Source organism: Cinclus cinclus, chromosome 38 (genome assembly GCF_963662255.1).
Source record: "Cinclus cinclus chromosome 38, bCinCin1.1, whole genome shotgun sequence".
Taxonomy (NCBI): Eukaryota; Metazoa; Chordata; class Aves; order Passeriformes; family Cinclidae; genus Cinclus; species Cinclus cinclus.
Window position 1 is genome coordinate 398090 of NC_085083.1, and position 22509 is coordinate 420598.

Below are 22509 nucleotides of genomic sequence, written 5' to 3' on the forward strand. Positions count from 1 at the left end.
GGGGTCACGATTTTTTATTTTTTTTTTTTTTTTGGGGGGGGGGTGGTGAAATTTTTGGGGGCATTTTGGGGGTCTCTGACTCCCCCTCCCCCCCCCCCCTCCCCTCCCCCCCCCAGCCGGGCGCCCCTCGGGATCGGAGAATTTGCTCCAGACCTTCAAGAGGACGTGAGTGAGGGGGGACCCCTCCCCAAAAATACCCCCGGGACCCCCAAAATAACCCCGGGAGCCCTAAAATAACCCCGGGATACCCAAAAATAACCCCGGGATACCCAAAAATAACCCCGGGATACCAAAAAATACCCCGGGATCCCAAAAATACCCCCGGGACCCCCAAAATATCCCCGGGATACCCAAAAATACCCCGGGATACCCAAAAATAACCCCGGGATACCCAAAAATACCCCCGGGACCCCCAAAATAACCCCGGGATACCCAAAAATACCCCCGGGAACCCCAAAATAACCCCGGGATACCCAAAAATACCCCGGGAACCCCAAAATAACCCCGGGATACCCAAAAATACCCCGGGATACCAAAAAATACCCCGGGATACCCAAAAATACCCCCGGGAACCCCAAAATATCCCCGGGATACCCAAAAATACCCCGGGATACCCAAAAATACCCCGGGAACCCCAAAATAACCCCGGGATACCCAAAAATAACCCCGGGATACCCAAAAATACCCCCGGGATACCCAAAAATACCCCCGGGAACCCCAAAATATCCCCGGGATACCCAAAAATACCCCTGGAAACCCCAAAAATACCCCCGGGAACCCCAAAATAACCCCGGGATCCCAAAAATAACCCCGGGACCCCCAAAAATACCCCCGGGAACCCCAAAATACCCCAGGATCCCAAAAAATACCCCTGGGACCCCAAAAATGCCCCTTGGGACCCCCAAAAATACCCCTGGGAAACCCAAAAATATCCCGGGACTCCCAAAATAACCCCGAGATACCCAAAAATAACCCCGGGACCCCCAAAAATACCCCTGGGAACCCCAAAATAACCCCGGGATACCCAAAAATACCCCGGGGAACCCCAAAATAACCCCGGGATACCCAAAAATACCCCAGGATCCCAAAAATACCCCTGGGAAACCCAAAAATGTTCCTGAAACCCCAATAATACCCCTGGGATTACCTGAAATAGCCCCGGGATCCCAAAAAATACTCCTGGGATCCCAAAATACCCCCGGGATCCCCAAAATACCCCCCGGATCCCAGAAATACCCCCTGGATCCCCAAAAATACCCCTGGGACCCCCAAAAATACCCCTGGGACCCCCAAAATACCCCTGGGATACCCAAAAATACCCCTTGGGATCACAAAAAATACCCCCGAGACCCCCAAAATTACCCCCAGGATCCCCAAAAATACCCCTGGGACCCCCAAAAACCACCCTGAGACCCCCAAAAGATGGCAAGAATCTCCTGAAATTCTCCCTAAATCCCCCCAAATTGCCCCAAATTCCCCCAAAATCTCCCCCAAATCCCCCCAGGGATGACTCCAAGGATGAATCGGCCGGAGAGCTCGACTTCAGTGGGCTCCTGAAAAAGAGGTGGGGAGGAAGGGCAGGGGGGGAGGAGGAGGAGGAGGAGGAGGAGGAAGGGCAGGGGGGGAGGAGGAGGAGGAGGAGGAGGAAGGGCAGGGGGAGGAGGAGGAGGAGGAGGAGGAGGAGGAGGAGGAGGAGGAGGAGGAGGAAGGGCAGGAGGAGGAGGAGGAGGAGGAGGAGGAGGAGGAGGAGGAGGAGGAGGAGGAGGAGGAAGGGCAGGAGGAGGAGGAGGAAGGGCAGGAGGAGGAAGGGCAGGAGGAGGAGGAGGAAGGGCAGGAGGAGGAGGAGGAGGAGGAGGAGGAAGGGCGGGGGAGGAGGAGGAAGATGAAGATGATGACGATGAAGATGGGGATAAGGATGGGAATGGGATAACGATGATGACAATGAAGATGAAGACCATGACAACAATAACGATGACGATGATGACGATGGAGACGATGACATTGAGGATGATGACGATGAAGACGATGACGATGATGACGATGACTATCAAGACAATGACATTGAAGACAATAATAACAATGATGATGATGAAGACGACGACGATGATAACAATGACAACAATGACGATGACAGTGACGATGAAGACTGACAATGAAGATGACAACAATAACAACGATGATGAGGGTGACGATGAAGATGATGACGATGACGACAATGACGATGATGACGATGACAATGATGACGATGATGATGACGATGAAGACGATGACAATGGTTATAACAATGATGGCACTGACGACAATGACGATGATGATGGCGATGAGAATGACGATGACAATGACGACAATGACAGTGACGATGATGATGATGATGGTGATGGTGATGACAGTGAAGATGATGACAATGACTATGAAGACAATGACGACCACAATGACGATGGCTATGAAGACAATGACAATGATGACAATGATAACAATGATGACGATGACAATGACGACAATGACGACAATGACGACAATGATGACAATGATAACGATGACAATGACCATGATGGCAGTGATGACCATGACAATGACAATGACGATGATGATGATGACAATGATGACGACGATGAAGGCAACAGCAATGACAATGACGACAATGACAATGACGACAATGATGACAATGACAATGACGATGATGACGAAGGCGATGACGATGACAATGATGACGATGACAATGACAATGATAACAATGATGGCCATGACAATGACAATGACGATGATGATGATGACAGTGATGACGACGATGATGGCAATGACGATAACAATGACGACAATGACAATGACGACAATGATGACAATGACGATGATGAAGATGATGATGACAATGATAACGATGACGATGACAATGACGATGACGATGACGACGATGAAGGCGATGACAATGACAATGACGATGATGATGACAATGATGACGATGAAGATGAAGGCGATGACGATGACAATGATGACAATGACAATGACAATGACAATTATGACAATGATGACAACGATGAAGATGATGACAATGACAATGATAACAATGATGACCATGACAATGACAATGACAATGACGATGACAATGACGATGATGATGACGATGACGATGAAAGCGATGACAATGACAATGACGACAATGACAATGACGACAATGATGACAATGATGACGATGAAGTTGAAGGCGATGACGATGACAATGATGACAATGACAACAATGATGACCATGACAATGACAATGACGATAACGATTATGACGACGATAATGGCGATGACGACGACAATGACAATGACGACAATGACGACGACGACAATGACGACGACGACAATGACGACGACGACAATGACGACGACGACAATGAAGACAATGACAACGACGCCGATGACGCCGAAGACGACGCCGAATCTGCCGATGCCGCCGCGCAGGGAGGAGCAGGCGGAGGAGGTGAGGAAGAAGAAGAAGGACGATGAAGAAGACACGATCCCGCCCGAGATCTGGGAGCTGCTCAAAGGCGTCACCAAGAAGAGCGAGTACGAGAGAATCGCCTTCCAGTACGGCATCACCGACCTGCGCGGCATGCTGAAACGGCTCAAGAAGATCAAGGTGGAGCCCAAGAAGAGCGAAGGTGGGATTTGGGAGGGGAATTTGGGGAAAATTCGGGGGATTTGGGGAAAATTGGGGGTGTTTTGGGGGAAATTTGGGGCGTTTTAGGGAGATTTCAGGGAGATTGTGCAGGGATTTGGGGCGGCTCAAGAGGATCAAGAAGATCAAGGTGGAGCCCAAGAAGAGCGAAGGGGGGGTTTGGGGAAAATTTGGGGGATTTTGGGCAAATTTTGGGGGATTTGGGGGAAATTCAGGGGATTTTGGGCGAATTTGGGGAATTTGGGGGAGTTTTGAGGGAATTTTGGGGGGATTTCAGGGAGATTTTTTTGGGGTGAATGTGAGGGAATTTGGCTCAAGAGGCTCAAGAAGATCAAGGTGAAACCCAAAAAAAGAGCGAAGGTGGGATTTAGGGGGGGAAATTTGGGGGATTTTGGGTAAATTTGGGTCAATTTAGGGAGATTTCAGGGAGATTTTTTTGGGGTGATTGTGAAGGGATTTTGGGGGGATTTGGGGCGGCTCAAGAGGATCAAGAAGATCAAGGTGGAGCCCAAGAAGAGCGAAGGTGGGATTTGGGAGGGGAATTTGGGGAAAATTCGGGGGATTTGGGGAAAATTGGGGGTGTTTTGGGGGAAATTTGGGGCGTTTTAGGGAGATTTCAGGGAGATTGTGAAGGGATTTGGGGCGGCTCAAGAGGATCAAGAAGATCAAGGTGGAGCCCAAGAAGAGCGAAGGGGGGGTTTGGGGAAAATTTGGGGGATTTTGGGCAAATTTTGGGGGATTTGGGGGAAATTCAGGGGATTTTGGGCGAATTTGGGGAATTTGGGGGAGTTTTGAGGGAATTTTGGGGGGATTTCAGGGAGATTTTTTTGGGGTGAATGTGAGGGAATTTGGCTCAAGAGGCTCAAGAAGATCAAGGTGAAACCCAAAAAAGAGCGAAGGTGGGATTTAGGGGGGGAAATTTGGGGGATTTTGGGTAAATTTGGGTCAATTTAGGGAGATTTCAGGGAGATTTTTTTGGGGTGATTGTGAAGGGATTTTGGGGGGATTTGGGGCAGCTCAAGAGGATCAAGAAGATCAAGGTGGAGCCCAAGAAGAGCGAAGGTGGGATTTGGGGCGGGGGGGGGGGCGGATTTGGGGGAAATTCGGGGTATTTTGGGCAAATTTTGGGGGATTTGGGGGAAATTTGGGGGATTTTGTGCAAATTTGGGGCATTTTAGGGAGTTTTGGGGGAATTTGGGGGGGATTTAAGGGAGATTTTGGGGTCAATGTGGAAGGATTTGGGGCGGCTCAAGAGGATCAAGAAGATCAAGGTGGAGCCCAAGAAGAGCGAAGGGGGGATCTGGGGGAAATTCGGGGGATTTTGGGCAAATTTTGGGGGATTTGGGGGAAATTTGGGGGATTTTGGGTCAATTTAGGGAGATTTCAGGGAGATTTTTGGGGTGATTGTGAAGGGAATTTGGGGGATTTGGGGCAGTTTAAGAAGATCAAGGTGAAATCCAAGAAGAGTGAAGGAGAGATTTGGGGGGAATTCGGGGGATTTTGGGCAAATTTGGGGGTATTTGGGTAAATTTGGTGGATTTTGGGTAAATTTGGGGGTATTTGGGGTAATTTCAGGGAATTTTAGGAATAATTTGTGAAGGATTCTTGGGGGATTTTTTGGGGAGATTTTGGGGGAATTGGGATCCCCGATCAATTTTTGGGGGTCTCCCAACAAATTTTTGGGGTTACCTGAGCTCACCTGTAAATCACCCCCGTGCCATCAACCCGGAGTTTTTGGGGAGCTGTAGAATTTTAGGATTTCCTTCAGATTTGGGATTTTTTGGGGGGAACACAGGGGCGGTTCCCGGGTGGGTTTTTTTTTGGGGTTACCTGAGCTCACCTGTCCCCCCCTCACCTGTAAACCAATCACCCTCCCCTATCAATCCTTTTTTTGGGAAGCTGTAAAATTTTAGGATTACTTTAAGATTTGGGATTTTTTTTTTGGGGGGGGGAATACAGGGGCGGTTCCCAGGTGGTTTTTTGGGGGGTTACCTGAGCTCACCTGTCCCCTCCCCTCCAGCCTTCATCCGGAAGTTGGACCCCGCCTACCAGGTGGACAAAGGGAACAAGATCCGGCTGATGGTGGAGCTCAGCAACCCCGACCTGCCCCTCAAGTGGTACAAGAACGGGCAGCTCATCAAACCCAGCAACAAGTGAGTCACCAGGTGTGCCAGGTGGGCACAGGTGTGTCAGGTATGCACAGGTGTGTGCCCAGGCGTGCCCCAGGTGGGCACAGGTGTGCCAGGTATGCACAGGTGTGCCCCAGGTGTGCCCCAGGTATGCCAAGGTGTGCCCAGGTGTGTGCCAGGTGTGGCCAGGTGTGCCCCATGTGTGTGCCAGGTATGCCCAGGTGTGCCCCATGTGTGTGCCAGCTATGCTCAGTTGTGCCCCAGGTATGTGCCAGGTATGCACAGGTGTGCCCCAGGTGTGCCCCATGTGTGTGCCAGGTATGCACAGGTGTGCCCCATGTGTGTGCCAGGTATGCACAGTTGTGCCCCAGGTATGTGCCAGGTATGCACAGGTGTGCCCCAGGTGTGCCCCATGTGTGTGCCAGGTATGCACAGGTGTGCCCCAGGTGTGTGCCAGGTATGCACAGGTGTGCCAGGTATGCCAAGGTGTGCCCAGGTGTGTGCCAGGTGTGGCCAGGTGTGCCCCATGTGTGTGCCAGGTATGCCCAGGTGTGCCCCATGTGTGTGCCAGCTATGCTCAGTTGTGCCCCAGGTATGTGCCAGGTATGCACAGGTGTGCCCCAGGTGTGCCCCATGTGTGTGCCAGGTATGCACAGGTGTGCCCCATGTGTGTGCCAGGTATGCACAGTTGTGCCCCAGGTATGTGCCAGGTATGCACAGGTGTGCCCCAGGTGTGCCCCATGTGTGTGCCAGGTATGCACAGGTGTGCCCCAGGTGTGTGCCAGGTATGCACAGGTGTGCCAGGTATGCCCAGGTGTGCCCAGGTGTGCTCAGGTATGCCAGGTGGGCCCCCCCAGTGGTCCCCAAAACACCCCCAGGTGTGTGCCCAGGTATGCCAGGTGGGCACACGTGTGCCCCCCAAGTGTCCCCAGTTTTCCCCAAGGCAACCCGGGTGTGCCAGGTGGACACAGGTGTGCCCCAGGTGAGCCAGGTGTGCCCCAGGTGTGCCCAGGTGTAGCTTAGGTGTGCCTCAGGTATGCCAGGTGTGGTTTGGGGGGGCACAGGAGGGTTTTGGGCTGTGCCCAGGCGTGCCCAGGTGTGGTTTGGGGGAGCACAGGCGGGTTTTGGGCTGTGCCCAGGCGTGCCCAGGTGTGCCCAGGTGTGGTTTTGGGGGGCACAGGCGGGTTTTGGGCTGTGCCCAGGTGTGCCCAGGTGTGGTTTTGGGGGGCACAGGCGGGTTTTGGGCTGTGCCCAGGTGTGCCCAGGTGTGGTTTGGGGGGGCACAGGCGGGCTTTGGGCTGTGCCCAGGCGTGCCCAGGTGTGCCCAGGTGTGCTGTCCCAGGTACGTGTTCGAGAACGTGGGCCTCAAGCGCATCCTGACCATCAACAAGTGCTCGCTGGCCGACGACGCCGCGTACGAGTGCCGGGTGAACGACGAGAAATGCTTCACCGAGGTCTTCGTCAAGGGTCAGTCAGGGGACACCTGGGGACACCTGGGGACACACCTGGGGACATGGGGACACACCTGGGGACACACCTGGGGACATGGGGACACACCTGGGGACATGGGGACACACCTGGGGACACACCTGGGGACACACCTGGGGATACCTGGGGACACACCTGGGGACATGGGGACACACCTGGGGACACACCTGGGGACATGGGGACACACCTGGGGATACCTGGGGACACACCTGGGGACATGGGGACACACCTGGGGACACACCTGGGGATACCTGGGGACACACCTGGGGACATGGGGACACACCTGGGGACATACCTGAGGACATGGGGACACACCTGGGGACACACCTGGGGACACACCTGGGGACATGGGGACACACCTGGGGACATACCTGAGGACATGGGGACACACCTGGGGACATGGGGACACACCTGGGGACATACCTGGGGACACACCTGGGGATACCTGGGGACACACCTGGGGACACACCTGGGGACACACCTGGGGACAAATCCTGGGGACACACCCGGGGACATGGGGACACACCTGGGGACACACCTGGGGACATGGGGACACACCTGGGGACATGGGGACACACCTGAGGACACACCTGAGGACATGGGGACACACCCGGGGACATGGGGACACACCTGGGGACACACCTGGGGACATGGGGACACACCTGGGGACACACCTGGGGGTACCAGGGGACACCTGGGGATACACCTGGGAGTACCAGGGGACACCTGGGGACACCTGGGGACATGGGGACACACCTGGGGACACCTGGGAGCATCTGGGGACACACCTGGGAACACCCATAGGGGCTCCTGGGGGGTCCCGGGGTTACCTGTGGGGGTCCTGGGGTTACCTGGGGGAATCCTGGTGGTACCTGGGTCACCCGCAAGCACCTGAGCGGTGGTTTCAGGCACCTGGGGGGTGATTTGGGGACACCTGGGGTCACTCCTCACCTGGGGTCCCCACTCACCTGTCTCCCCTCACCTGTCACCTGTGGGGGTTTTGGGAGCCCTGCGGTCCCCCCTCACTCACCTGTCCCGCTCACCTGTGCCCTGCCCCGCCCCCAGAGCCGCCGGTGACCATCGTGAAGGGCCCCGAGGACCAGCAGGTGGTGGTGGGGGAGCGCGTGGTGCTGGAGGCCGAGGTGTCCGAGGAGGGGGCGCAGGTCATGTGGTAAGGGGGGACACGGGGCACTGTCCGTGTGTCCGTGTGTCCGTCCTGTGTCCGTGTGTCCATCTGTGTCCGTCCTGTGTCCGTGTGTCCGTCCTGTGTCCATCTGTGTCCATCTGTGTCCATCCTGTGTCCGTGTGTCCGTCCTGTGTCCGTGTGTCCGTCCTGTGTCCATCCTGTGTCCGTGTGTCCGTCCTGTGTCCGTGTGTCCGTCCTGTGTCCATCTGTGTCCATCTGTGTCCATCCTGTGTCCGTGTGTCCATCCAGTGTCCGTGTGTCCATCCTGTGTCCATCTGTGTCCATCTGTGTCCCTCCTGTGTCCATCTGTGTCCGTCCTGTGTCCGTGTGTCCGTCCTGTGTCCATCCTGTGTCCGTGTGTCCATCCTGTGTCCGTGTGTCCATCCTGTGTCCGTGTGTCCGTGTGTCCGTCCTGTGTCCGTGTGTCCGTGTGTCCGTCCTGTGTCCATCTGTGTCCATCTGTGTCCATCTGTGTCCGTCCTGTGTCCATCCTGTGTCCGTCCTGTGTCCGTGTGTCCATCCTGTGTCCATCTGTGTCCATCCTGTGTCCGTGTGTCCGTCCTGTGTCCATCCTGTGTACATCCTGTGTCCATCTGTGTCTGTCCTGTGTCCGTGTGTCCATCTGTGTCCATCTGTGTCCGTCCTGTGTCCATCCTGTGTCCATCCTGTGTCCGTGTGTCCATCCTGTGTCCGTGTGTCCGTGTGTCCGTCCTGTGTCCATCCAGTGTCCATCCTGTGTCCATCTGTGTCCGTCCTGTGTCTGTGTGTCCGTCCTGTGTCCATCCTGTGTCCATCCTGTGTCCGTGTGTCCGTCCTGTGTCCATCTGTGTCCGTCCTGTGTCCGTGTGTCCATCCTGTGTCCGTGTGTCCATCCTGTGTCCATCTGTGTCCATCCTGTGTCCATCTGTGTCCGTCCTGTGTCCATCCTGTGTCCATCCAGTGTCCATCCTGTGTCCGTGTGTCCGTCCTGTGTCCGTGTGTCCATCCTGTGTCCGTGTGTCCGTGTGTCCGTCCTGTGTCCATCCAGTGTCCATCCTGTGTCCATCTGTGTCCGTCCTGTGTCCGTGTGTCCGTCCTGTGTCCGTGTGTCCATCTGTGTCCGTCCTGTGTCTGTGTGTCCGTCCTGTGTCCATCCTGTGTCCGTGTGTCCGTCCTGTGTCCATCTGTGTCCGTCCTGTGTCCGTGTGTCCGTCCTGTGTCCGTGTGTCCATCTGTGTCCATCCTGTGTCCGTGTGTCTGTCCTGTGTCCATCCTGTGTCCATCCAGTGTCTGTGTGTCCGTCCTGTGTCCGTGTGTCCGTCCTGTGTCCGTCCTGTGTCCATCCTGTGTCCGTGTGTCCGTCCTGTGTCCATCCTGTGTCCGTGTGTCCGTCCTGTGTCCATCCTGTGTCCGTGTGTCCGTCCTGTGTCCATGCAGTGTCCGTGTGTCTGGCTGTCTGTCTGTTCTGCGTCCGTGTGTCCGGCTGTGTCTGTCCTGTGTCTGGCTGTGTCCGTGTGTCCGTCCTATGTCCGTGTGTCCAACACATGTCCGTGCGTCCTCTCCGTGTCCATCTGTCCACACCCGTCCGTGTGTCCAACCCGTGTCCGTGCACCCGCCCGTGTCCATCTGTCCACTGCCTGTCCGTGCGTCCTCTCCACGTCCTTCTCCCCACCCGTGTCCGTGCTCCCGCTCACGTCCGTGTGTCCGGCCGCGTCCGTGCGTCCAGGACGAAGGACGGCGTGGAGCTGACCCGCGAGGAGACGTTCAAGTACCGCTTCAAGAAGGACGGACGGAAACATTTCCTGATCCTGAACGAGGCCACGCGGGACGACACCGGGCGCTACCGAATCCTGACCAACGGAGGGGAGGCGGAGGCCGAGGTCATCGTGGAAGGTGGGATGGGAATGATGGGAATGATGGGAATGATGGGAATGATGGGAATGATGGGAATGATGGGGAAAATGGGAATGATGGGAATGATGGGAATGATGGGAATGATGGGGAAAATGGGAATGATGGGGAAAATGGGAATGATGGGAATGATGGGAATGATGGGAATGATGAGAATGATGGGAATAATGGGAATAATGGGAATAATGGGGAAAATGGGAATGATGGGAATGATGGGAATGATGGGAATGATGGGGAAAATGGGAATGATGGGAATGATGGGAATGATGGGAATGATGGGGAAAATGGGAATGATGGGGAAAATGGGAATGATGGGAATGATGGGAATGATGGGAATGATGAGAATGATGGGAATAATGGGAATAATGGGAATAATGGGGAAAATGGGAATGATGGGAATGATGGGAATGATGGGAATGATGGGGAAAATGGGAATGATGGGAATGATGGGAATGATGGGAATGATGGGGAAAATGGGAATGATGGGAATGATGGGAATAATGGGAATAATGGGAATGATGGGAATGATGGGAATGATGGGAATAATGGGAATGGGAAAAATGGGAATAATGGGAATAATGGGAATGGGAATAATGGGAATAATGGGAAAAATTGGAATAATGGGAATGGGAATAATGGGAATAATGGGAATAATGGGAATAATGGGAATAATGGGAATAATGGGAATAATGGGAATGGGAATGGGAATAATGGGAATGGGAATAATGGGAATAATGGGAAAAATGGGAATAATGGGAATAATGGGAATGGGAATAATGGGAATGGGAATGGGGTAAAAATGGGGAGAAATGGTGAAAATGGGCAGGAAACGGGGAAGAAATGGGGTGAAACGCTGCAAAAATGGGACAAAAACCGCAGAAAATTGAACAAAACGAGAAAAACGGCCCCAAAAAACCGGCCCAAAATGGCACAAAAATGGCCCAGAAGGTCCCAAAATGTTTTGGGGTCACCTTGGAGAAGGTTCCCAGTGACATTTTTGAGTTCCCAGTGACATTTTTGAGTTCCCAGTGACATTTTTCGGGTTCCCATTGACATTTTTCGGGTTCCCATTGACATTTTTCGGATTCCCATTGACATTTTCGGGTTCCCATTGACATTTTCGGGTTCCCATTGACATTTTTCGGGTTCCCATTGACATTTTTCGGGTTCCCATTGACATTTTTCAGGTTCCCATTGACATTTTTCGGGTTCCCATTGACATTTTTCAGGTTCCCATTGACATTTTTGGGGTTCCCATTGACACTTTCGGGTTCCCATTGACATTTTCGGGTTCCCATTGACATTTTTCGGGTTCCCATTGACATTTTTGGGGTTCCCATTGACATTTTTTGGGGTTCCCATTGACATTTTAGGTTCCCACTGACATTTTTCAGGTTCCCATTGACATTTTTCGGGTTCCCATTGACATTTTTCGGGTTCCCATTGACACTTTCGGGTTCCCATTGACATTTTGTGGTTCCCATTGACATTTTTCGGGTTCCCATTGACATTTTTGGGTTCCCATTGACATTTTTGGGGTTCCCATTGACATTTTTCGGGTTCCCATTGACATTTTCGGATTCCCATTGACATTTTTCGGGTTCCCATTGACATTTTTGGGGTTCCCATTGACATTTTTTGTGGTTCCCATTGACATTTTAGGTTCCCACTGACATTTTTCGGGTTCCCATTGACATTTTTCGGGTTCCCATTGACATTTTTGGGGTTCCCATTGACATTTTTTGTGGTTCCCATTGACATTTTAGGTTCCCACTGACATTTTTCGGGTTCCCATTGACATTTTTCGGGTTCCCATTGACATTTTTCAGGTTCCCATTGACATTTTTCGGGTTCCCATTGACATTTTTCAGGTTCCCATTGACATTTTTCGGGTTCCCATTGACATTTTTTGGGGTTCCCATTGACATTTTTCAGGTTCCCATTGACATTTTTCGGATTCCCATTGACATTTTCGGATTCCCATTGACATTTTCGGGTTCCCATTGACATTTTTTGGGGTTCCCATTGACATTTTTCGGGTTCCCATTGACATTTTTCAGGTTCCCATTGACATTTTTCGGGTTCCCATTGACATTTTTGGGGTTCCCATTGACATTTTTTGTGGTTCCCATTGACATTTTAGGTTCCCATTGACATTTTTCGGGTTCCCATTGACATTTTTCGGGTTCCCATTGACATTTTTGGGGTTCCCATTGACATTTTTTGTGGTTCCCATTGACATTTTAGGTTCCCACTGACATTTTTCGGGTTCCCATTGACATTTTTCGGGTTCCCATTGACATTTTTCAGGTTCCCATTGACATTTTTCGGGTTCCCATTGACATTTTTCAGGTTCCCATTGACATTTTTCGGGTTCCCATTGACATTTTTTGGGGTTCCCATTGACATTTTTGGGGTTCCCATTGACATTTTTCAGGTTCCCATTGACATTTTTCGGATTCCCATTGACATTTTCGGGTTCCCATTGACATTTTCAGGTTCCCATTGACATTTTCGGGTTCCCATTGACATTTTTCAGGTTCCCATTGACATTTTTCGGGTTCCCATTGACATTTTTTGGGGTTCCCATTGACATTTTAGGTTCCCATTGACATTTTTCGGGTTCCCATTGACATTTTAGGTTCCCATTGACATTTTTGGGGTTCCATTGACATTTTTTGTATTCCCATTGACATTTTTGGGGTTCCCATTGACATTTTTGGGGTTCCCATTGACATTGTGAATTCCCAGTGACATTTTGGGTTTCCCACGAGTATTTGGGGGTTCCCAGTGACACTTTGGGTTTCCCACGGACATTTTTGGGGTTCCCCACAGAGAAGCAGCTGGAGGTGCTGCAGGGCATCGCGGACCTGACGGTGCAGGCGGCCGAGCAGGCCGTGTTCAAGTGCGAGGTTTCGGACGAGAAGGTCACCGGGCGCTGGTTCAAGAACGGCGTCGAGGTCCGGCCCAGCAAACGCATCCACATCTCCCACACCGGCAGGTGAGAGCCCGAAAATTCCCAAAATCCCTAAATCCCAAAATTCCAAATAAACAAAAAAATCCCCAAATCCCAAAATCCCAAAATCCCAAAATTCCAAATAAACAAAAAATCCCCAAATCCCAAAGAACCAAAAAAATCCCCAAAATCCCCAAATCCCAAAATCCCAAAATCCCCAAATCCCAAAATTCCAAAATCCAAGCCCCAGCAAACGCATCCACATCTCCCACACCGGCAGGTGAGAGCCCGAAAATTCCCAAAATCCCTAAATCCCAAAATTCCAAATAAACAAAAAAATCCCCAAATCCCAAAATCCCAAAATTCCAAATAAACAAAAAATCCTCAAAATCCCCAAAATCCCCAAATCCCAAAGAACCAAAAAATACCAAAGTCCCCAAAATCCCCAAATCCCCAAATCCCAAAATTCCAAATAAACAAAAAATCCCCAAATCCCAAAATCCCAAAATTCCAAAATTCCAAATAAACAAAAAATCCCCAAAATCCCAAAATCCCCAAATCCCAAAGAACCAAAAGATCCCCAAAATCCCCAAATCCCAAAATCCCAAAGAACCAAAAAATCCCCAAATCCACAAAATCCCAAAATCCCAAAGAACCAAAAAATCCCCAAATCCACAAAATCCCCAAATCCCAAATTCCAAATAAACAAAAAATCCCCAAATCCCAAAATCCCAAAATCCCAAAAATCCAAATAAACAAAAAAATCCCCAAATCCCAAAGAACCAAAAAATCCCCAAAATCCCCAAATCCCAAAATCCCAAAATCCCCAAATCCCAAAATTCCAAAATCCAAGCCCCAGCAAACGCATCCACATCTCCCACACCGGCAGGTGAGAGCCCGAAAATTCCCAAAATCCCTAAATCCCAAAATTCCAAAGAACCAAAAAATCCCAAAATCCCCAAAATCCCCAAATCCCAAATTCCAAATAAACAAAAAATCCCCAAATCCCCAAATCCCCAAAATCCCAAAATTCCAAAATTCCAAATAAAAAATCCCCAAATCCCTAAAAAGCCAAATCCCAAAATCCCAAAATTCCAAAATTCCAAATAAACAAAAAATCCCAAAATCCCCAAATCCCAAAATCCCAAAGAACCAAAAAATCCCCAAATCCCTAAAATGCCAAATCCCAAAATCCCAAAATCCCAAAATTCCAAAATTCCAAAATTCCAAATAAACAAAAAATCCCCAAAATCCCATCCCAAAATCCCCAAATCCCCAAATCCCCAAATCCCAAAGAACCAAAAATCCCCAAAATCCCAAAATTCCAAAGAACCAAAAAATCCCCAAAATCCCCAAAATTCCAAAGAACCAAAAAATCCCCAAAATCCCCAAAATCCCCAAATCCCAAAATTCCAAATAAACAAAAAATCCCCAAATCCCAAAATTCCAAATAAACAAAAAAAATCCCCAAAATCCCCAAATCCCAAAATTCCAAAGAACTAAAAAAATCCCCAAATCCCTAAAACCCCAAATCCCCAAAATCCCAAAATTCCAAATAAACAAAAAAATCCCAAAATCCCCAAATCCCCAAAATCCCAAAATCCCAAAATCCCTGGGGTCTTTTTTCGGTTTTCCGGGATTTTTGGGTTTGGTTTTTTTGTTGTTTTTTTGGGATTTTTGTGTTTGTTTTTGGTTGTTTTCCGGGATTTTTGGGTGTTTTTTTAGTTGTTTTTTTGGGATTTTTTGGGTTTGTTCTTTTGTTGTTTTCCGGGATTTTTGGGTGTTTTTGTTGTTGTTTTTTTGGGATTTTTGGGTGGTTTTTTTGTTGTTTTTTTGGGATTTTTGGGTTTGTTTTTTTGTTGTTTTTTTGGGATTTTTGGGTTTCTTTTTTTGTTGTTTTTCCGGGATTTTTGGGTGTTTTTGTTGTTGTTTTTTTGGGATTTTTGGGTTTGTTTTTTTGTTGTTTTCCGGGATTTTTGGGTGGTTTTTTTGTTGTTTTTTGGGGATTTTTGGGTGGTTTTTTGTTGTTTTTTTTGGGATTTTTGGGTTTGTTTTCTTGTTGTTTTCCGGGATTTTTGGGTGGTTTTTTGTTGTTTTTTTGGGATTTTTGGGTGTTTTTTTTGTTGTTTTTTTGGGATTTTTGGGTGGTTTTTTTTGTTGTTTTTTGGGGATTTTTGGGTGTTTTTGTTGTTGTTTTTTTGGGATTTTTGGGTGGTTTTTGTTGTTGTTTTTCCGGGATTTTTGGGTGGTTTTTTTGTTGTTTTTTTTTTATTTTTGGGTGGTTTTTTTTGTTGTTTTTTGGGGATTTTTGGGTGGTTTTTTTGTTGTTTTCCGGGATTTTTGGGTTTGTTTTTTTGTTGTTTTCCGGGATTTTTGGGTGTTTTTTGTTGTTTTCCGGGATTTTTTGGTGTTTTTTTTGTTGTTTTTTTGGGATTTTTGGGTGTTTTTTTTGTTGTTTTTTTGGGATTTTTGGGTGGTTTTTTTGTTGTTTTTTTGGGATTTTTGGGTGGTTTTTGTTGTTGTTTTTCCGGGATTTTTGGGTGGTTTTTTTGTTGTTTTTTTTTTTATTTTTGGGTGGTTTTTTTTTTGTTTTTTTGGGATTTTTGGGTGGTTTTTGTTGTCGTTTTTCCGGGATTTTTGGGTGGTTTTTTTGTTGTTTTTTTTTTATTTTTGGGTGGTTTTTTTGTTGTTTTTTTGGGATTTTTGGGTGGCTTTTTTGTTGTTTTCCGGGATTTTGGGGTGTTTTTTGTTGTTGTTTTTTTGGGATTTTTGGGTTTGTTTTTTTGTTGTTTTCCGGGATTTTTGGGTGTTTTTGTTGTTGTTTTTTTGGGATTTTTGGGTTTGTTTTTTTGTTGTTTTCCGGGATTTTTGGGTGGTTTTTGTTGTTGTTTTCCGGGATTTGGGGATTTTTGGCGATCCCACACGGCCCGGTTTCCCCAGGATCCACAAGCTGGTGATCGATGACGTGCGCCCCGAGGATGAGGGCGATTACACCTTCGTACCTGACGGCTTCGCCCTCACCCTGTCAGCCAAGCTCAACTTCCTCGGTGGGCACCTGGGGGACACCTGGGAACACCTGGGGACACCTGGGGATACCTGGGGGGCACATGGGGGACACCTGGGAACACCTGGGGATACCTGGGGACACCTGGGGATACCTGGGGACACCTGGGGATACCTGGGGGGCACCTGGGAACACCTGGGGACACCTGGGGATACCTGGGGACCCCTGGGGATACCTGGGGACACCTGGGGATACCTGGGGGCACCTGGGGACACCTGGGGACACCTGGGGATACCTGGTGACACCTGGAGACACCTGGGGACACCTGGGCATACCTGGGGATACCTGGGGGTACCTGGGGACACCTGGGGGGCACCTGGGGATACCTGGGAACACCTGGGGGGCACCTGGGGACACCTGGGAGTACCCGGGGGCACCTGGGGGTACCTGGGGGGCATTTGGGGGCACCTGGGGCCATTTGGGGGCACCTGGGGGTGCTTGGGGACACTTGGGGGACATTTGGGGGGTGATTTGGGGCACCTGGGGGGGCTGGGAAGGTGGGAAGCACTTTGGGGACAATGACGTCACTGGGCACTCCCAGTGACGTCACCGGGGATAATTTTGGAATCTGTGACGTCACTAACTCCCCCTCCCCCCTCCCCACAGAGATCAAGGTGGAGTACGTGCCCAAACAAGGTGAGTGGGGGAGGGGACACCTGGGGGGGGAGGGGACAGCCGCGGGTGGCCCGTCCCCCTATCACCTGTCAGGTGTCACCTGTGACTGGGGTCACCTGTCCCCCCCTCAGAGCCCCCCAAAATCCACCTGGACTGCTCGGGGCGGGACACGGAGAACACGCTGGTGGTGGTGGCAGGGAACAAACTGCGGCTGGACGTGCCCATCTCGGGAGAGCCGCTGCCCACCGTCACCTGGACCAAGGACGGGCAGGTGAGAGCACCTGTGTCACACCTGTGTGTTACCTGTGTCACCTGTGTGTCACACCTGTCATCCCTGTGTGCCCATCTCGGGAGAGCCGCTGCCCACCGTCACCTGGACCAAGGACGGGCAGGTGAGAGCACCTGTGTCACACCTGTGTGTTACCTGTGTCACCTGTGTGTCACACCTGTCATCCCTGTGTGCCCGTCTCGGGAGAGCCGCTGCCCACCGTCACCTGGACCAAGGACGGGCAGGTGAGAGCACCTGTGTCACACCTGTGTGTTACCTGTGTCACCTGTGTGTCACACCTGTCATCCCTGTGTGCCCATCTCGGGAGAGCCGCTGCCCACCGTCACCTGGACCAAGGACGGGCAGGTGAGAGCACCTGTGTCACACCTGTGTGTTACCTGTGTCACCTGTGTGTCACACCTGTCATCCCTGTGTGCCCATCTCGGGAGAGCCGCTGCCCACCGTCACCTGGACCAAGGACAGGCAGGTGAGAGCACCTGTGTCACACCTGTGTGTTACCTGTGTCACCTGTGTGTCACACCTGTCATCCCTGTGTGCCCATCTCGGGAGAGCCGCTGCCCACCGTCACCTGGACCAAGGACGGGCAGGTGAGAGCACCTGTGTCACACCTGTGTGTTACCTGTGTCACCTGTGTGTCACACCTGTGCGTCACACCTGTGTGCCCATCTCGGGAGAGCCGCTGCCCACCGTCACCTGGACCAAGGGCGGGCAGGTGAGAGCACCTGTGTCTCACCTGTCTCACCTGTCTCACCTGTGTCTCACCTGTGTCACACCTGTCTGTCATCCCTGTGTGCCCATCTCGGGAGAGCCGCTGCCCACCGTCACCTGGACCAAGGACGGGCAGGTGAGAGCACCTGTGTCTCACCTGTCTCACCTGTGTCTCACCTGTGTCTCACCTGTCCCCAGGAGTTCACGGTGAAGGAGGGCCGGGTGCGGCTGGAGGAGAAGCACGAGCTCAGCAGTTTGGTGATCGAGAGCGCCGAGCGCGGCGACGAGGGGCGGTACCAGATCCGCGTCACCAACCCCGCGGGGGAGGACACGGCCGCCATCACCATCCGCGTCGTGGGTACGCACCTGGGAGCACCTGGGGACACACCTGGGGGCACCTGGGGACGCACCTTGGCACACCTGGCGGTACCTGGGGATACCTGGGAGCACCTGGACACACCTGGGGACACACCGGGGTACACCTGGGGACACCTGGCAGCAGCTGGGGACACCCGGGCACACACCTGGGGACACACCCGGGGACAGCTGGGAGCACCTGGGGGCACCTGGGGACGCACCTTGGCACACCTGGCGGTACCTGGGGATACCTGGGAGCACCTGGACACACCTGGGGACACACCGGGGTACACCTGGGGACACCTGGCAGCAGCTGGGGACACCCGGGCACACACCTGGGGACACACCCGGGGACAGCTGGGAGCACCTGGGGGCACCTGGGGACGCACCTTGGCACACCTGGCGGTACCTGGAGATACCTGGGAGCACCTGGACACACCTGGGGACACACCGGGGTACACCTGGGGACACCTGGCAGCAGCTGGGGACACCCGGGCACACACCTGAGGACACACCTGGGCAGGGGGACATTGCCGCCATCACCGTCCGCTTCATGGGTACACACCTGGGGACAGCTGGGGGCACCTGGGCACACCTGGGGACACCTGGGGGTCACACGGGAGGACAGGTGGGGACACCCGAGGTCCCCAGGTGACACCAGGTGTGTCCTGTCCCCACAGACGTCCCCGATCCCCCCGAGGCCGTCCGGGTCACCTCGGTGGGCGAGGACTGGGCTGTGCTGGTCTGGGAGCCCCCCAAGTTCGACGGGGGGCAGCCGGTCACAGGTGAGACCCCACGCACACCTGGGCAGGTACCCGCATGTCCCCTCCTCTGTGTCCTGGCCCACCTGTCCCTCACCTGTCCCATATGTCCTCACCTGTCCCCACCTGTCCCTCACCTGTCCTATGTGTCTTCATCTGTCCCCACCTGTCCTCACCTGTCCCACTCCCTTCCCCCCAATATCCCACCTGTCCCACACCTGTCCCACCCCTCTTCCCCCCCCAAATCCACCCACCCATCCCACTCCCTTCCCCCCCATATCCACCTGTCCCTCACCTGTCCCACACGTGTCCCACCCCTTCCCCCATCCCACCTGTCCCACACCTGTCCCCCACCTGCCTCCAATCCACCTGTCCCTCACCTGTCCCACACCTGTCCCTCACCTGTCCCACACCTGTCCCACACCTGCCCCCCTAATCCACCTGTCCCTCACCTGTCCCTCACCTGTGCCCCACCTGTCCCAGGTTACCTGGTGGAGAGGAAGAAGAAGGGCTCCATGCGGTGGATGAAGCTCAACTTCGAGGTGTTACCTGCGCTCACCTTCGAGTCCACGCGCATGATCGAGGGCGTGCTCTACGAGATGAGGGTGTTCGCCGTCAACGCCATCGGGGTCTCGGCCCCCAGCCTCAACACCCCCCCCTTCATGCCCATCGGTGGGTGGGGGTCCCGGGGGGGTCCTGGGGGGTCCTGGGGGGTCTTGGGGGGGGTCCTGGGTGAATTTGGGGGTATTTGGGGGGGATTTGAGGGCAATTTTTAGGGGTCCTGGAGGGGATTTAGGAGGTCCTGGATTGGGTCTGGGGGCTCCCAGGGGGATTTGGGGGGTCCTGGATTGGGTCTGGGTGTCCCGGTTTGGTTTTGGGGGGTCCTGGATTGGGTCTGGGGGTCCCGGTTTGGATTTGGGGGGTCCTGGATTGGGTCTGGGGGCTCCCAGGGGGATTTGGGGGGTCCTGGATTGGGTCTGGGGGTCCCGGTTTGGATTTGGGGGTCCTGGATTGGGTCTGGGGGCTCCCAGGTGGATTTGGGGGGTCCTGGATTGGGTCTGGGTGTCCCGGTTTGGTTTTGGGGGGTCCTGGATTGGGTCTGGGGGTCCCGGTTTGGATTTGGGGGGTCCTGGATTGGGTCTGGGGGCTCCCAGGAGGATTTGGGGGTCCTGGATTGGGTCTGGGGGCTCCCAGGGGGATTTGGGGGGTCCTGGATTTGGTCTGGGGGTCCCGGTTTGGATTTGGGGGGTCCTGGATTGGGTCTGGGGGTCCCGGTTTGGATTTGGGGGGTCCTGGATTGGGTCTGGGGGTCCCGGTTTGGATTTGGGGGGTCCTGGATTGGGTCTGGGGGCTCCCAGGGGGATTTGGGGGTCCTGGATTGGGTCTGGGTGTCCCGGTTTGGTTTTGGGGGGTCCTGGATTGGGTCTGGGGGTCCCGGTTTGGATTTGGGGGGTCCTGGATTGGGTCTGGGGGCTCCCAGGTGGATTTGGGGGATTCTGGGGGGGATTTGCGGAAGCAGAAAGATTTAGGGGGGGATTTGGGGTGGGCTTTAGGGTGGGATTTATGATTTTTGGGGTACCTGGATCGATTTTTGGGGTACCTGGGTCGATTTTTGGGGTACCTGGGTTGATTTTTGAGATACCTGGATCGATTTTTGGGGTACCTGGGTCGATTTTTGGGGTACCTGGGTTGATTTTTGAGATACCTGGATTGATTTTTGGGGTACCTGGATCGATTTTTGGGGTACCTCGGCTGATTTTTGGGGTACCTGGGTCGATTTTTGGGGTGCTGGGGTTGATTTTTGGGGTTCCACTGTTGATTTTTGGGGTACCTGGGCTGATTTTTGGGGTACCTGGGTTGATTTTTGGTGTACCTGGATCGATTTTTGGGGTACCTGGGTCGATTTTTGGGCTACCTGGCTCGATTTTTGGGGTGCTGGGGTTGATTTTTGGGGTCCCCCCCAGCCCCCACGAGCGAACCCACCCACCTGGTGCTGGAGGACGTGACGGACACGACGGCGACCCTGAAGTGGCGCCCACCTGAGCGCCTGGGGGCGGGGGGCATCGACGGTTACCTGGTGGAGTGGTGCCGGGAAGGGGGTGAGTGAGGGCACCCCCAAATTTAGGGGGACCCCAAAATTACGGGGGAGGGACCCTCAAAAATTTCGGGGCAACGTAAAAAATTCTTCGTGGGGCGACATCAAAAAATTTCGTGGGAATCTGTGAGATTTGGGAGGGGAATCGAGGGGTACCTGGTGGGGAGGTGCTGGTGGGAGGGGGCGGGCGGGGGGAGTGGGGGACCCCAAAATTTGGTGGCCCGCAAGCCCGTGACCCTCTGTCCGACCCCAAAACCCCAAAATCCATTTTCCCCCCACCCCAAAGCCCCCGATGGCCCCCAGACTCCACCTGGACCCCCGTGAACACGGAGCTGGGGGAGCCCCCAGACCCATAACCCCAAAATCCAGTACCCCACAACCCCACAACCCCAAAACCCCAAAATCCAGTACCCCATAACCCCATAACCCCAAAATCCAGTACCCCATAACCCCACAACCCCATAACCCCAAAATCCAGTACCCCATAACCCCACAACCCCAAAACCCCAAAATCCAGTACCCCACAACCCCATAACCCCAAAATCCAGTACCCCATAACCCCACAACCCCATAACCCCAAAATCCAGTACCCCATAACCCCACAACCCCAAAACCCCAAAATCCAGTACCCCATAACCCCATAACCCCAAAATCCAGTACCCCATAACCCCACAACCCCATAACCCCAAAATCCAGTACCCCATAACCCCACAACCCCAAAACCCCAAAATCCAGTACCCCATAACCCCATAACCCCAAAATCCAGTACCCCATAACCCCACAACCCCATAACCCCAAAATCCAGTACCCCATAACCCCACAACCCCAAAACCCCAAAATCCAGTACCCCATAACCCCATAACCCCAAACCCCCCCGATGACCCCCAGACTCCACCTGGACCCCCGCGAACACGGAGCTGGGGGAGCCCCCGGACCCATAACCCCAAATCCAGTACCCCACAACCCCATAACCCCAAATCCAGTACCCCATAACCCCTTCCCTGACCCCAAAGCCCCCCAATTCCCCCCAGACTCCACCTGGACCCCCGCGAACACGGAGCTCGTGGAGCCCCCAGACCCATAACCCCATAACCCCAAACCCCATGACCCCATAACCCCATAACCCCATAACCCCAAACCCCAAACCCCATAACCCCATAACCCCATAACCCCATAACCCCAAACCCCATAACCCCAAACCCCAAACCCCAAACCCCATAACCCCAAACCCCAAACCCCCCCGATTGCCCCCAGACTCCACCTGGACCCCCGCGAACACGGAGCTCATGGAGCCCCCAGACCCATAACCC

The 22509-nt window shown here is 53.0% G+C and overlaps 1 protein-coding gene across 1 annotated transcript in view; it reads left to right on the forward strand.

The window, feature by feature from the left end:
- Positions 1 to 22509, forward strand: part of MYBPC2 (myosin binding protein C2) — a 66220-nt gene that overhangs the window by 30781 nt on the left and 12930 nt on the right. Inside the window, 15 exon segments of the mRNA XM_062512557.1 lie at positions 117 to 165; positions 1505 to 1564; positions 3445 to 3644; positions 5682 to 5814; positions 7133 to 7257; positions 8344 to 8449; positions 10170 to 10336; positions 13190 to 13355; positions 16251 to 16357; positions 16981 to 17010; positions 17121 to 17260; positions 18185 to 18344; positions 19024 to 19128; positions 19588 to 19776; positions 21069 to 21203. Coding sequence (XP_062368541.1) covers positions 117 to 165; positions 1505 to 1564; positions 3445 to 3644; positions 5682 to 5814; positions 7133 to 7257; positions 8344 to 8449; positions 10170 to 10336; positions 13190 to 13355; positions 16251 to 16357; positions 16981 to 17010; positions 17121 to 17260; positions 18185 to 18344; positions 19024 to 19128; positions 19588 to 19776; positions 21069 to 21203 — 1872 coding nt within the window.